The sequence below is a fragment of the Salvia splendens genome, unplaced genomic scaffold, assembly GCF_004379255.2.
Source record: "Salvia splendens isolate huo1 unplaced genomic scaffold, SspV2 ctg761, whole genome shotgun sequence".
Lineage (NCBI taxonomy): Eukaryota > Viridiplantae > Streptophyta > Magnoliopsida > Lamiales > Lamiaceae > Salvia > Salvia splendens.
Genome location: NW_024599435.1, coordinates 1 through 16,137, shown reverse-complemented (window position 1 = coordinate 16,137; position 16,137 = coordinate 1). Strand labels below are relative to the sequence as shown.

The following is a 16,137-nucleotide window of genomic DNA, read 5'->3' as shown; positions in this document are numbered from 1 at the left end:
TATATGTTCAACAAATAATGCAATTATTTAATTTTGTCTAGGAAACATAGTAAAATAAGTAATACCTCTAGTTGCACGCAAGGCGTAGAGATAGCTATTTAAAGATTTTTTATAAATATTTGTAGAGGATTATGAAGATTTCAATGAGAGTAGTATCTGTGCCAGTGTGTGAATAAATATACAAGTAGTGATTCCTGATAAGTATTTTTAGTGGGGTATTTCCACATGTATTCTTGGATATTTTGTTATAAGTGCAAATGATTAAATTATTTTGGTATAATCTTTTTGTAGTTTACATGGTTTGAAACTAGGCAGATAAAATATAAAATATTTTTTTATTTTCTTTGATCGAAATATAGTATTTTTTTGGAGAATGATTTTTTCACCTCATATCTTTATGTTATAATGCCCTTATTTTTTTTTAAAAACAGGTTTTCTATATCAAGTTCTATGATCGATTTTCCATAATTTATCTGTATAAATTTTAAAAGTAAATTGCAATTTACTCATGATTTTTTATAGCAATAAAGACCTAATTTTAATATTTGTTGCGATTTAGATTTATCGATTTTTTTTATATGAGATTGAAGTTGAAATTAGGTGTGAATTTTAGTGTCAAAACTCAAAATTAATTGAAGGTTTATTTAAAGCTCATTATTTGAACTTTGACATTATCTTCTATATTACTGATAAGATATTGAAGTGAATTTGAGACAGCACTTACCTAGTGGTTGGACCCACTTGAAACGATTAGTAGTACAAATAAAATATATCTATTAGAAAGTAGTACTACTCCTACTATATTACAAAAATTAGAGAGCAACTTCAAAGAAGAAATGATAAAAAATGCCAAAACATTTTCTGCAAAATGGGTAGACTACTAAAACAAATGACGAAGAAATACTAGCGACTTTCTTTAAAAACAAACTACTATAGTACAGCAAATGACGAAATTCCAGCGTTATATAATTATATTTACCGAATTATAGTAAAATCTCTATACATTAGTTATTTTGGAATCATAAAATTTCAATGACAATTTAATAAATTAAAAAAGAAAAAAATTCAAGACTAATTTGAACATACATATAATTACTAAGTGGATGATACAAACTATCCCACTAGTGCGCGTGTTATAGTGCATTTTAGTTTTTTCAAAGGTAGTACCTTATCTTCATCATATACTCTAATTCACTGTGGCTAAATATTAGTATGTGCTCTAACAGCGTTATGATATTTAATATTTGAGGGAATATATTTTTTGGTCCACGAACTTTGTCAAAGTATCATTTTAGGTCCGTGAACTTTGAAAATATCATTTGAGGTCCGTCAACTATGACTTAATATCATTCGAAGTACTTTTTTACTATTTCAAAGTTTTTATGGACGAAAATACCATCAATACCTTAAAGGATATATATTTTTAATTAATTTATCACATACTCATATTTTTAACGAATTTTCTAAATATAATTTAACCTTCAATATTATCACTTAATTTTGTGACATGCAAGAAATGTTCCTTATTCAACTTTTTATAATTAAAGAATTTCAAAATATTTTTAGATATGTATACTCGTAAAACTAATGCCACAGTCAATAGGCGATACTTGAATATTAATATATTATTTAAAAATAATATCAATATATTAGTATTCAAGTATCGCCTATTGACTGGGACATTAATTTTACGAGTATACATATCTTTAAAATATTTTGAAATTCTTTAATTATAAAAAGTTGAATAAGGAACATTTCTTGCATGTCACAAAATTAAGTGATAATATTGAAGGTTAAATTATATTTAGAAATTCATAAAAATATATAGTAAAGATATTCATAAAAAAATATGAGTATATGATAAGTTTATAAAAATATATACCCTTCAAGGTATTGAGGGTATTTTCATCCAGGAAAACTTGGAAATAGTAAAAATGTACTTAGAATGATATAAACTCATAGTCGACGGACCTAAAATGATATTTTCAAAGTTGACGGGCCTAAAATGATAATTTGACAAAGTTTGTGGACTAAAAAAGATGTCCCCTCTTAATATTTTCTGATATTGTCATAACATTTAAAACTAGTTATATTTGCAACAATGATATTTTATATATTAAACAATAAACATACATTACTAGTAAATCTTTACTCCTATTTGAATTAATAAACTTATAGATTGCATGCACAAATTATGACTACGATTCAAGACTTACATAACACAAGCATAGCGCATGCATTATTGCAACTCTATGCATATCATATTAATGCATAGATCAGATGATGGCGACGACAAAGCTTCAAGAAGGAGCAAGCAAGCTGCGTAAGTAGGTTTCGACATAATCGAGACCACAGTATTGCTTAACAACGGGCAGAGTAGCCGGAACGTCGAGTTGCAAGTCAGAATCAGTCCCTTGTGTGGCTCCCCAACCTTTAAGCTGTTTTCTAGCCTCCACCACACCCGCTCTTATACCGCAGTATACTGAAGTCGCGAGAACCAAAGGAGGTTCGCCACTAGCTGCGCGTACGCACCACATCACACAACAACAACAACAACAACAACACCCACACTCAAAACACTACATTACCCTTAGACGAGAGAACGCGGTCTGGGTGATGCCCGGTGTTGAGCACCTTAGCATTCAACTTTTTCGGAACGTTGTCAAGACTCGGGATCTTGTAATCCCATGTGCTGTTTGTAGTAACAAGTCCCTCTTCATTAGTCAAGTATTCTTCAAGCATGAAAAAACCCCACCTTGTATGAAAGATCCCTCAATCTGTATGTATCAAACTCAACCTAATGAATTGTATTATCCATATAAGTTAAAAGACTCCATTTTCTTGAATATACAGTACCTGTCCCATGTCAACAGCAGGGTTTAAGCTCTGCCCACAGTCGTAAACGATATCCGTTCTCAATATAGATTTTTCGCCCGTGAGTACGCATATCTCCACCTGCAACCACAACAAACTCACTATAGAAATACCATTCATGAAGACACATAACAACATAGAAAATGTTACCTCACTTACTGCAGCACCATAGTTCAAGTATTCTTTCGAACCGGACTCGGGAAGAAAGTAAGAGTTTGCTGCCAAATTTATAGACTGATTATGTGCCTGATTACAACACATAATACACAGTTATTTGGAAGGAAATTGTAGCATGAAGTGAATTGAATGCAGAAACAAACCTCGAGAATGAGATCGTTCCATTGGAGTGAGCCCTGTTCGTCTTTCAGGTAGTGGCAAGAGGGCTTAATCGCTCGACTAAAAGAGTAGAGCATTGATCACAGCAGCACAACATGCTTCAGATGTGGTGCTTCCAGCGGTTATGCCTCCTTGTACGAGGCTCAACGTGTCTGACTCTACAACGCGAACCTTTTCGATCAGGTTTTCCATTCCATCACATTTGATCAAACTGAGAGCATAGGCAGTTGCTTGTTTCACCTTTGTATACAGCCCCTGCCCCATCTCAATGCCTCCGACTTCGACAACCACAGATGCATCTTTAAGGATGCTCACTTTCCCCGGTTTCCCACTCACCGTCACTTTATACACAATTGGAACACAAGAAATGCCTCTTTTACGCCATATGTTGGACCGGTTGAACTGCTCTACCGCTGCAGTCCTCTCCATATAGCATGATGAACTAATCAACTCATCCCAAATATGAGGCAGGGTGTAGTCCGAAGCTTCTCCAGCAGCCTCAGCGTAGAATAGCTGCAGGCTCTCGCCTGTGTGAAAATTGATTTCTCTGACCGAACCGGCCTCCATTGACAGCAGAGATGTGACGCGCTCTATTATAGCCTCAGCGATGAAATTCCCCTGCACGTCACCAGGGGCACGCATCATTGTTTTGCTTGTGTTGTTGGTCTTGCATAGTTTTATGTCGAACGAGAGAGCTCCCCAATTGTACTTCTTCAGCCCTGCTATTAGCATATATGGGATGAAGGGGCTGAAGTCGATAAAGAAGCCTGCATCGATAAGTATGTCGACGTGAAGTGCTGTCAGTTTGCCATTCTCTTTGAACCCAACGGTGTATGTTATCTTCATAGGATGTCTCCCTCCTGCTATTATCATGTCAGCGTTTCGGTCTATGTAGCTTCTGACCGGTCGGCCCTAGTTTTTGAGCTGCAAGCGCACATGCTGTAGCTACCTGAAAACAACAACATTGTTGAGACAGAGAGAGATATAGAGAGAGGAGCGATGGTCACACTCACCTTCATTGCTCTTTGACACTTCCCACCGAAGCCTCCACCTAGTCGCCTTGTGATAACACGAACATTGTGCTCTGGGACACCGAGACAACGTGCAATGGATATTTGAGCCAACTCAGGGGATTGGACTGAGCTATACACCACCATACAGTTGTCTTCATCCGGGATTGCAAGCGCTGTTTGCGTCTCCATGTAGAAGAAGTATTGAGAACCAAGTATGATCTGAATGTTAAAAAAAATGTGAAGTATATGCAACTGATTGAAGCAGCTAATCAATAGAAGTACCTCTTGAGAGAGAATCTTGTGATCAGCTTCAGCCATTCCTTTGGTGAAATCACCAATCATTTCCGGTTTTAAGCGAGGTTCGTAGGGTGAAAAAGTATCGAAGAAACTTGAGTTTTCGACAGCCTCTTCAACTGTCAAGATTGGTGGTTCTAAGCCTTGTGTCTCATAATCCACTTGAGCCATTCTTGCAGCGACGTTGGCTTCCTTTTGGCTACGTGCAACCTAACGAATATAACAAGGCAAAGTCAGACAAACAACCGGTTACAATTAGTACCGTACGACAAGTTTCATATACCACAAACGCGATTAGATCACCAGCAGACGCAGTGGTATCGTCAGCAAACAAATATTCGGATCCGAAAAGACCCGTGGCTCCAAAATTTTGTCCTCCTTGGGGGATGTCTTTGGCAGAGATAACATCAACGATTCCACTTGGTTTTGGGACAGCCTCGAAAGAGATACTCTTCACTCGAGCTAGAGGCTTCGTGCTATAAATAAGTGCTCCATGTAGAGAATGTGGAGGTGAAGGAATGTCATCTACGTACACAGCTTCACCTGTTCGTACAAACAGATTAACAAACTTCCTTCCCTCCAAAAGCCTACATACGAAAAAAAGATGAGAACGAACCGGAAGCTTGGATGATTGCTCCAACTTTAGGAATAGGCTCACCAACCGGATAGTATGTACCAGTTTCTTCGTTGCTTGAATCAGCTACTTCGGAAAATGAGACACCAAGCGTGGGAGAAGAAACATCAATAAACGCAGCGAGAAACGAAAACAAGAAACTAACTGCTAAGCTCTTCCTGTAAGCAGGATGCGTCGTTCCATCTTTGGGTTCGACAGAGAGTTTCACCAATCTAACTGCTTCATCCAAAACTTCAACGGTCAACGTTTTCCCTGCCAAATACTCCTCCACTTCGCTAGCCCTTGTCGCGTGGTCTGTCCCATAAGCGCCAAAAGCCAGCCGAGCATAGTTCAAGATAACACCACCACTTTCTTTAAAGCTAACATCAGCCAAGAAAGCAGCATTCAAGTATGGCAAAGCATTCCCAAGCGGCCTTGGTGCAGCCCGGTAGCTCTCAAAACCCACTCTCGAACCAAAGAAAGGAATGTGGACACTCAAGAGCACGTCTGTGGGGGCGAGAGGTGGCCCGTACAAGAACTCATCCATAGTCATCCTTTCCTGTGCACGGCCTCTCAAGAGGGCGACAGTCGACCCCACAGCAAGAAGCAATGTAGCAATATCCGAAGGAAAAGACCTCCTCTGTGCCATCACCAAATTCCCCCCAATGCTGGCTGAGTTCCTAATGAAAATGGAAGCAACCCTCTCCATATGCTGAGCAATTTTCATCAAGACTAGGTCGGATTCGCCTTCTTCTTTGAGAGATGATATAACTCTTGAAATCGAAATAGCTGCTCCGAACTCAATCCCGGTTTCATCCTTTCTAACCATCAAGAGATCAGGAATGTACCTAAGATCAATGTACTTATCATATCTCTCTGTTTCCTTGTAATATCCCATCCCTGTATTCCCGACGACTAGCTTGAACCGCGCACCATCCGCCACCAAGCTTCCGAGTTCCTCTAGACTAGCTGGAGTGAACCAAGAAATGCTTTCAGAATTCAAGACTGTGCTACATTCTTGTTTGCATACTCGTACATATGGCCAGACGTCGTCTTCAGGATCGTATGGTGGAAACTCCCCTTTGGGAAAAACATTCATCCCAAGATCCTCGATGTCAACATCAGCAGCAAAGCTCTTGCAGGCATCAGCGATGGGGCGGTAGCCAGTGCAACGACAGAGGTTGCCGGTTATAGACGTTTGGGCATGGGAAGTGGTGAGGTTGGAGAATCCGGGGGCTGGGGGCTGAGGTGCTGTGTCGGCATTGGCAAGGGCGGAGAAGAAGGACATACAGAAGCCGGGGGTGCAGAAGCCGCACTGAGAGGCGTGGAATCCCGCAAAGCGTTGGTGGATTGGGTGGAAGCCGTGCTTGGTGTTGCCGAGTCCCTCGGTGGTGGTGATGGAGAAGCCATTGAGGCTGCAAAGGAGAGTGAGGCAAGAGCTCACACTGAATATCTCTGGTTGGTTGAGGACAGGGTTGAATCTTGACAGCACCACCACACAAGCCCCACAGCCACCTGAATTCAATCACAGAATTACTACACAATTCATTCATTGCTTCTTGTAATACTCTAATTTGTGCATGCAAAACAATCCATAAAAAAAGTACTATCTAATTATTCTATTACTCCTGTCCTGATTGAATAGTTGATGACCGTTTTTTATCTATAAAAAGAGTTTTTTTTTTTTTGCATGCGAATGAGTTAATTCAATAGTAAAGTGATTAATGTTCGGGTTAGTAAAAAAGAGTATCACTTTTAGTGTCGCACCAAAAACCTACTGAATGACACCAATCACAACAACGAGAAGTGAGATCTAATATTTACGATAACTAACCTCCACAATAATTGTGATTAAGTAATTATTCCATGTATTATTTTGATTATAAAATTTAAATCGTAAAATTAGGAAATTAGAGTTTGAATTCCAATTCCAAAACTAAAATTTTGAGATATTAAAAGATTTATTTATAATTAAATGGTCTAATTTCAAATCCACACCATCAATTCTATGGTATCAAACACATTCTCGGAATAATAGTACGCATTAAGCACATCCTAATGCATAACTTGGAATTATGATCTTTCTTTCATTTTTCCTTTTTGATTTCATTTTAGATATCTAGATTTGCATGCTTACAAAAATATTTCAATTTGAGTTTAATTATACTGCAAAATCTTAAGAGTTTACTCATTTTCACCCTTATAAAAATTAAAATTAAGGGTGGAAGCAATTAATTATTAAAGTTGCGAGATTGACTAAAAATTGTCCAAATTTCTTAGTATAGACTATGGCCGAGGCACCTAACCTTCACCGCAGCCGAGCTTGACACTCTTGAAAGGAGTGGCGGAACGCAAGAATTCGAGCAAAGTGGTGGAGGGGTCAACTTCTCCCATCTCGAATCTCTTGCCGTTCACCTCAAACACGAGACGACTCTCATCCCCGGCCACTGCACAATCTTTTTTCTCCATTTTCTCCGTATCTCTTTCTCGAGAGAGTTCTAAATATGTAAATAATATAAAGGCATGAATAACTACCGAAAATGGATAAATATGCATTGCATCATCTCTCCTCATGGTTGTACCTCAAAACTCTCAGCCGTCAACTTCTTTATAGGCCATTTTGCCCAATTCGGCCTAGCACTTTTATTTTTCACTAGTGCAATATTAAGTCATCTATATTAATTTGGCTCACCAAATTATATTCCTTTCGTGTATTGCTAATGCATTATCAACTCACCTAGATGATGACACCAAAATTATTTTTAAAGTTTTTGTTACTCAACTTCGTCAAGAATATAGTTTGTTTCTACGTCATAACTCGTTTAATGATAAAAATAATAGTAGTAAATATTACGTGTGTTCATACGTTAAAATAGAATCTAGTAATTTTCAACATCTATTTTACATTTTACTTCATTTTTATAATGTTTTTTTTGGTGATGGCATACATTTACTACTGCATGATTTATAATGGTTATGCAAATAGTAGTAAAAAAACTTATCAAAATAGAAAAATAATCAATTATGTAAATAATAAAAATGTGAATGTGTGACAAGTATTACGGCACACGGCGAGAGACATCAAAGCTCCGCCTATGAAAATAGTCGACAATGGACTGGAGGAAAAATCACACTGCATGATTTATCTACGAAACCAGATAAAGAAATTCGGAACATACAGCACAAATTATGACATTGGAAATTTTTTAACGATTTTAAAGATTATAGATTACAGACCCAGTTGGGTGAGATGAGGAAAAATATTATCTTAAAAAAACGAACGCATCAAAATACAAACTACCAATAAAAAACAAAATTAACCAACAATTGGTACACTATTATCCTGTATGCAAGGAGGGACATGACGGCACACGGTTAAATTTTCACAAAGCAGTATTCCATTTCCGCAGGAGACTTTTCAGCACACTCCTTGTATATTCTTGCAGGAGGGCTAAAATAAGCAAACAACCTCCAACAGCCCCGTGTATGGCCTAGGCCGGCATCGCAATGCCACATCCACCTCTCCTCGAAATAAAACATCTACCACCAATCATCATTTCTTCCTGTGCCACCATAACCATTGATTCTATTGCCAAATCTTGATGTCGAATGTTTACGTTGATGAAATCTACTCAACCCGTTTGACGGCGAATCATTGAAATTGATCTTCCTAGGCTTTTTGGAAGAATGGGAACTTGATGCATAATCACCATTTGAATAGGGATTCCGAGATTTTCTATCTCTTGGGGTTGCTGAGGATCTCCAGTAATTATCTTGGTTTTTACTGCTATGATAATCTCCAGGATGTTCAGTAGACCAACCACCTTTATGCTTTGGTTTTGCAGCTGAATGAAACTCAATGTCCTTGAATTTCTTCCCTTTCCGTGACTTTCCAATATCACGTGGGACAGACTGGGTCTCCAAACGATCCCGCTTCTTTTTTGGAGATTTGTGCCTGGGTGTTGATGTTTCATGGTTTCTCTTACTAGCCTGATGAAAATACCCAGAAACTCAGTGTCACATAAGCAGGCTTGACCAATTATTGATAGATTAGAAAGTAGACTAAAGGGGACATAGTGACGCACCTTCATTGAGCTGGTGCATTCGCGAGCAAAATGTCCTACTATGCCACACTTGTAGCAGGAACTATCAGGTGCATTATCATTGACATCCCGATGGCTACGGAAGCCAGAGCAAGCCTGAAGAAATCAGAAGCTACTTCAGAAAATGGAATTCTGAAGCTAAAACCAGAACATTATACTCTTTCAAGTATTGGGAGCAAATGAAACAGACAGCAGTAATAATAAATCCAAAATTTTCATGTCCCATCATAAAGGGCAAAAACAAAAGCCATAGTTAATGGAGCCTGGAGTATTGCATAATTGGCTCCATAAGCAAAAGCCAACTATAGTTAATAGGTTAGACTGTAAAGGCTACTACACCAAAAGAAGATTCAAATTTCAAGCCTATAAAGGTATGCCTTCGTATTTGATCAATGATGCCCGTGATCTGACCAAGAACGCATTTAATGTATATCAAACTTACCAAACCCGTATGGCCAGAGAGACCACATCTATAACAAGAAAGTTCTTTGGGCCCAGGATCACCATATTCCTTACAGCAAAGATGGCCATATATTCCACAAATGTAACATTGTATTTCCTGCATACCACTCAGGTGTCATAAAATCTGTGAAAATAAAACAAAATAATAATGCAGCAATTCATCTTCCGTGAGAGAAAAAGAGAGAGAGAACCTTTAAATCATCTAGGCAGTAGTCATTCCTGCAGGAGAACATTTCATGCCCTAAATCTCCACATTTTAAACATATCTTTGAACTCTTGTACTTCTCAGGGCAATCTTTAGCACGGTGACCCTGTTGTTTGCAGATAAAGCAATCTCGCCCCTGTGTAATTAAAGGAGAGAGAATAAAATTTAAAATCAAACAATATCTTTCCAAAGACACGATTTCTTAAGTCACAACGCTTTTCAAAAAAAACATTAACCAAAAGCCTAAAAAATACTCCCTCCGTCCCCAAAGAATATGCACTTTGGTTTAGCATGGGTTTTAATGCAAAATTGGTAAAGTAAGAGAGAGGTAGAGAGAAAAAGTAATTAAAGTATTATTAGTGGGGAATAAGTCCCACCTCATTAGAGAAAAAAGACTTTCCAAAATTAGAAAGTGCATATTCTTGTGGGACGGACTAAAAAGGAAAGAGTGCATATTCTTGTGGGGCGGAGGGAGTACTATAAACTAGGCTGACTCAAACTGTGCGTTATGTTTTAAAAACCAAATTCCCGAATTTTCGTTCATATAGAACTAGTAAATAGGAAATCCATCCAAAGTACATGAACACAAAACCTAAGAATGAAGTCAACTAATCAAATGAGAAAAGAAATAACATGCACTTATTTTCCATCTAGCCACAATATAAAACCACTTGAATAATCCAGACAATAAAGCACAAATTTTGTCATCAAGCCAGTGCAAGTAAGTAGTTTTCTTGAGTATATACCTTGTTACATTGTTTTGCATTGTGTTCAAAACTCCCACAAACAAAGCAAGGTTTCTTTCTCCTAGCTGAAGTACAGTTGGCAGTCGTGTGACCCTCTTCGCCACAATTATAGCAAGCACCCCAATTGTTATCAGGAGGATCAAAGTACCTTGGCCCACGCTGAGATCACGAAAACAATCATAAAGGAGTGGCCGCTCATCTCAAAGATGCTTGTGCACAAGTTACGAAAACTCACAAGAAGTTTCCTCAGGACAGCATTATCTGACACTTCCACATGATTGGTTTCAACTGCTATATTAGCAACCTTGGCAGTGTTGTCAATCTCTGGTTCCTCATTCTCCTGACCTTTATCCACTTCGTTCTCCTGACCTTTATCCACCTAAATAATAAAAAACAGAAAAGAACGTATTTACGATTCAAGCTTGGTTACTTTTAACAGGAGAAAATAATCAAATTCACCCAATCACATCAGAGGGGCATATCCAGCAGTATAATAATTCCCCATTGTATGAATACAAACATGAATCATAATCAGCACATCAAACTATGCCAGTTAACTAATAGTAGTAAAATACCAGAAACAATTCACCGCAGAAATCTCTAAACCCCGCATCTATTTCATTTGTTACCTGACAACATGACACAGATTACTTGAATAAGTGACTAAGCATGAACTTAAGAAAACTAACCAGTAAACAACTTTCAAATACATAAAGTTCGACGCAATGCTTACGGCATCTCCATTAAGCTCAGCCTCCTTGCTCTTTTTCGTCTTCTTCTTCTTCCCTTTCTTACTCCGCTCTTCCTTCAAATTCTCAACTACTTCCGCAATGCCGTCTCCATGGGGATCATTCTTGGCGGCTCGCTGCATGGATTTCTGAACGATTTTGAGGGTGAGATCTTCGTTAGCCTCGGCATCATCATCATCATCGCTCGCCGCTTCGATTGGGGATTTCCGCTTTCTGTTGTCTTCTTCCGACGAATATTCCTCCAGCTTCGCCGCTTTCGAACTTGCTCTCCTTCCCATTACTGGATTCAATTCCCGGCGAATGGGGAATTGAAAATTCGAGCCCTAGATTGAATTAGTACAGAGTTTTCGAATATTGAAGAGCGTAGTTAGTAAGTGGGCCTGTCACTGGGCTGCTACAGATTGAGGCCCAACGTTTTTATATGAAGTCCAAATTTCTTTTAATTAATGATAAAAGTAGACTGTGCATAGTCTTCAAATTCTTTTAATCGGTGGTTATAAAGCTTGTGGTTTTGGCCAAACAACTGAGAATCAAACATAAACAACAAGAACAAGCATGGAAAAAACGATTTAATCCAACCAAGATTTATGAGCTACTACACGAAATAAGCAAAAAGATTTCAAGCGTTTCTTCACTCCAATAATTTAAAGGTTCGGTTCACACATCTATAAATTTATAGATTTTCAATTTTTTTTTATAAAACCTGTGTTTTTATTTTCCCAACTCCATTATAAGAAAAAATCTTATTCAAAACTAAAAAGATTAAGGAATATTGGCCCCAATATCATGAAATTTCAAAAAGTTGAGTTTTTTCTACAAACTTTAGTCTTTACTTAATTAAAAATATTAACAGTTTGAATTCATACTCAGTTTGAATTTTTAAAAATATGAATGAAATGCATGTTTCGAAAAATAATAAAATATGAGTAGAATGAAAGATTACAAAGTACATTTCAATTGGTAAACAATTCCTCACCAACCAATAGATTGAGGGTTCGAATCATCATAGAGGTAGATGATAAACCATTGTTGATCTTCTTTAAAAAAAATATATATAGTGAATTGTGAGTATTATAAAAGGTAAATGAAACAAGTAATCATAGACACACATGAAATGAAATAGTATGTATATTCGTGGACAAAGGAAGTATTAATACTCTTTCCCAACTAAAAAATACTACTCCCCTTACCCTAATAACTTGTTACCATTTGACCCGGCACGAGTTTTAAGAAATATCATAGAAAGTGTGTTGAAAAAGTTAGTGGCATATGAGTGCCACCTTTGTGTATTAGTTTTATGATAAATGTGACTAAAATGAGTTATTAGAACGTAAGATCCAAAAAAAATAGTAAAAGTGAAAGGTGACAAATTTTTAAGGATATAAAAAAATAGAAATAAGTGATAAATTTTCAGGCGGGTGGAGTACTAACATATACTCCGGTGAAAGTTCATCTATCCTCCAAACATCACATATGACTTGCATATCAAATTCAAAGGTTTCGAGGTCAAATTAATTGATTTTTAAAATTTGTTTTTATGTGTCCATAGAAATAGAGAAATTGTTTTGAAAAAAATAATCAATCAAAGTGTAAAAGAGTCCACGTTAGATTTTTCCTCTCCCACCACCTTTTCCCCCCATTTCCAAAACCTGAAAACACCTGCGAAATTCCCATCAAAATCCAATTTCAGTCCAATCTAGGTTAATTTTGCCTCAAATTCTACTCAACTTCTTCTCTCATGACTGTCATAGCGCTTCCCGCCGCAAACGAGGTTTGTGAATCCGCGCGCCTTCCGTATTCACTCACTACTGCTTCGAAAATACCTGCAAGTTTTTCTTATGGTGTGAACTGGCAGGAAGAACACGCACGCGTGCGTGTTTTTTATGTGTGTCTTTAGCTCTCTTTCGGTGCAAGAACGAGCTTCGGTGATATTCAACTGCTCTCTGTTTAGGTCTAGTTTGCGATCAAGTGATTGGGGTGTATGCGAGTATGTTTTTTTGATATGTCGCCTCTTTTGTTTCATTTTATTTAATCTCTGTTCTTTCTTGCGGTGGCAGAAAGAGGACGAGGACATGTTAGTTCCTCGATCAGATTTGGTGGAAGGACCTCAGCCGATGGCAGTGGAAGGTAACTCAAATAAGTAGATAGAAATGTCGCAATTATTTGTTTATTGTTTTGGAGCGATTCAACTGTGTTGAGGTAATATGGATTCTTGGTCTGTTTCATAATTGTGGCCATTCTGCAAGAAAAACGTTTTTCTTTATGTTGCATTCATTTACAGTTTCGCTTTTATGTGTAAATTCTGGAAACAGAGATGAGGGTGCGAAGCGGGGTGGTTCGCTGTCTGGTTTTAAATGCGGACTTTAATGTTTGCATGAAAATTCGTAAAATCTAACACAAGAAATGTATGGTAAACAATTAGCTGGTTGCGTGTAACCTGCCCTGTTTGTTTATTTTATGTGCATGTAGTGTCAGCTATGCTTAGAAGGCAAATGTTGTTGGATAAACTAATGGTGTGATGCCTTAAATGTATGTTTATTACGTTTTCTTCCGTATTGGCAAAAAGAGGGAGCGATGTGATTTTGGGTTCTACTAGTACTATTTTGTTAGGATAATTTTTCGTCTGCATACGTAGATGAATGACAGTGCCTCGCTGGATTTTCTTTCACTCTCTCTGTAGCCATATATTCTCATTTTCTTTTCCATTCTTTGCTTTAGCACCAGAAGCAACAGAAAATAACGCTGCAAACCAACCAACAGAGGTTCCCCGCACAAAAAAAATTACTTGGAAGATTGAGAATTTTTCTAGGATAACTGCTAAGAGGATCTATTCTGGAATATTTGATGTTGGTGATTACAAATGGTAACTATTCTTCCTAAAAATTGAGAACTCCAATTGATGCAATTGACTTTTTGATGAATGTAATGCTAACCATCAATGTTTCCTTCTTGTAGGCAGATTTTAATTTTTCCGAAGGGGAACGATATTGATGCCTTATCCATGTATCTGGGTGTTACTGATTCTGCCAGTTTACCTTATGGATGGACTAGATATACCCACTTCAGTTGGCTATTGTGAATCAAGTCCATAGCAAGTATTCAGTCAGAAAGGGTAATGAAAGGATAATATATTATTCCTGTAAAATAGTAAATAGCTCATTGCGTTTGCATTATTTGTTTAGTCCATAGCAACTATTTAAAGTGAATTAATCTAGGATTCTAGTCTCTCTATAGTGCTACCATTCTAAACCAGATAACTTATCTTACCCAGGATGAAAAGGGGTTGACCTTTTAAAATTGTACGTCTTACCCTAATTTAATTTGCAGTATAATTTACAGTAACCATGAAAATTAATTAGCCCAGCTTCAGTATGTTTTTTTCTCAACTGAACTTGGTTGGTTTTGGTAGCACTGTATGTTTCATACCCTCATCAATTTGGAAATAGAAATCTGTCAGAATGAAAGTTAATAATGTCAGCTCTTTCAATGCCTCTTTATCCATATAAATTGATGCAGCTTTTGCTTTTGAACCAATATACCACATTGACCTACTTGTTAATAATCATTAGCATCATTTGGTTTTATTTTTTGTGTGGGAGTTGGTTTGGTAAATCACATTTTCTGTATTGAGAAAAACAGTCCATTTATCAATTATTTTTTGAACATTCGGTTGTATAGTTCAAAATTCATTGGGTCAATTTTTGTTGGCTGTTCTAACTCTATTTATACTTCTGGTATTTGTATATCATTCGGCATATAAAGTTGCTATCCCAGCCTCCCCCAAGAACGGCGTGCTTTGGCAACTCTATAGCCACAGTTAAGAAGTGAAATTACCTATATGCATATGTGGTGTTGTTATGAAGTCTAGGTTTTAGTGGCTCTGGACATGTACGGACAGCAGTCAGTACTAGTGCCGTCATGCCTTGAGTAAGTAGGTATAAAATTGAGTACCTCCAGTAAAACTTAGTGACCTTTTTTATTGTTTCCATTTCCGGAAAAAGGACAATATCTATTGGATATGCTGATTATAACATAGATATGAAAGCAGTATTAAATTTGTTTCAGAATATGGTATACTACTTAACATCTTTTGCAGCTCCTGGTATTATGGGCCCCTTTAAGCTTGTACAGAATTTAACTGTTGTGCAAAATTTCACCAAGTAAAAAATCAAATTCGCTTTGGTGTAAACATGAAATGATTCATCCAAATTGCTGCTTCTTTCAATTAGAGATAATATTCCGTTCTAAGGGAGATGTGAATCTAGTTACTAACGTAATTGAAATATTTTTTACTGATTGTGCAGAAACACAATACCAATTCAGTGCCCGAAAAATTGATTGGGGCTTTGCATCCTTTATGCCACTTGGTGAGCTTTATGATCCTAGCAGGGGTTATCTTGTCAATGACACTTGTTTAGTTGAAGCTGAGGTTGGGGTGGACACAGCTATGGATCCATGGCTATATGATTCAAAGAAAGAAACTGGTTTCGTGGGACTTAAAAACCAAGGGGCTACCTGCTATATGAACTCTCTCCTCCAAACTCTGTACCATATTCCTTACTTCAGAAAGGTTACAATATTTATTAGGGGTTATGTAGTCGGATCTGAGTTATCTTTCACGATCTTACTTATACATCTTTGCTTTTGAATTCAGGTTGTGTACCACATGCCTACGAATGTTAATGGGAATGCCATCTGCAAGACCCTCTGGCTATGAGCGTTATTTTACAAGCTTCAGTACA

General features: G+C 37.3%; 2 protein-coding genes and 1 pseudogene across 3 annotated transcripts; 1 reads left to right on the top strand and 2 right to left on the bottom strand.

Annotated features, from left to right (window-relative positions):
- Positions 1-2,157: 2,157 nt before the first annotated feature.
- Positions 2,158-7,649, bottom strand: LOC121791271 (annotated as a pseudogene).
- A 646-nt stretch (positions 7,650-8,295) lies between these two features.
- On the bottom strand, positions 8,296-11,707 carry LOC121791272 (zinc finger CCHC domain-containing protein 7-like). 2 transcript variants are annotated; one of them, XM_042189276.1, is made up of 8 exons: positions 11,380-11,707; positions 11,222-11,275; positions 10,882-11,025; positions 10,647-10,805; positions 9,887-10,036; positions 9,676-9,792; positions 9,216-9,329; positions 8,296-9,120 (listed from the first exon to the last, which is right to left on the bottom strand). In XM_042189276.1, exons 1-8 carry the CDS (start codon positions 11,671-11,673, stop codon positions 8,671-8,673), a joined length of 1,482 nt encoding a protein of 493 aa, XP_042045210.1. In that variant the 5' UTR covers positions 11,674-11,707; the 3' UTR covers positions 8,296-8,670. The 2 variants fall into 2 exon arrangements, with proteins under 2 accessions (XP_042045210.1, XP_042045211.1); XM_042189277.1 differs by lacking the exon at positions 11,222-11,275.
- A 1,281-nt stretch (positions 11,708-12,988) lies between these two features.
- Positions 12,989-16,112, top strand: LOC121791273 (ubiquitin C-terminal hydrolase 12-like). Its single transcript, XM_042189279.1, has 6 exons — positions 12,989-13,166; positions 13,453-13,522; positions 14,114-14,258; positions 14,351-14,460; positions 15,700-15,965; positions 16,050-16,112. Exons 1-6 carry the CDS (start codon positions 13,134-13,136, stop codon positions 16,110-16,112), a joined length of 687 nt encoding a protein of 228 aa, XP_042045213.1. The 5' UTR covers positions 12,989-13,133.
- The last annotated feature ends 25 nt before the right edge of the window (positions 16,113-16,137 follow it).

Bases quoted from the DNA above. Each gene is read 5' to 3' on its own strand.
- LOC121791272 (XM_042189276.1), bottom strand. From the start codon at position 11,673: ATGGGAAGGAGAGCAAGTTCGAAAGCGGCGAAGCTGGAGGAATATTCG. The intron at 11,276-11,379 runs GTAAGCATTGCG...TCATGTTGTCAG, and splicing joins CTGAGCTTAATGGAGATGCC to GTAACAAATGAAATAGATGC. The intron at 9,793-9,886 runs GTTCTCTCTCTC...AGTGGTATGCAG, and splicing joins ACTGCCTAGATGATTTAAAG to GAAATACAATGTTACATTTG.
- LOC121791273 (XM_042189279.1), top strand. From the start codon at position 13,134: ATGACTGTCATAGCGCTTCCCGCCGCAAACGAG. The intron at 13,167-13,452 runs GTTTGTGAATCC...TTGCGGTGGCAG, and splicing joins CGCTTCCCGCCGCAAACGAG to AAAGAGGACGAGGACATGTT. The intron at 13,523-14,113 runs GTAACTCAAATA...TCTTTGCTTTAG, and splicing joins TCAGCCGATGGCAGTGGAAG to CACCAGAAGCAACAGAAAAT.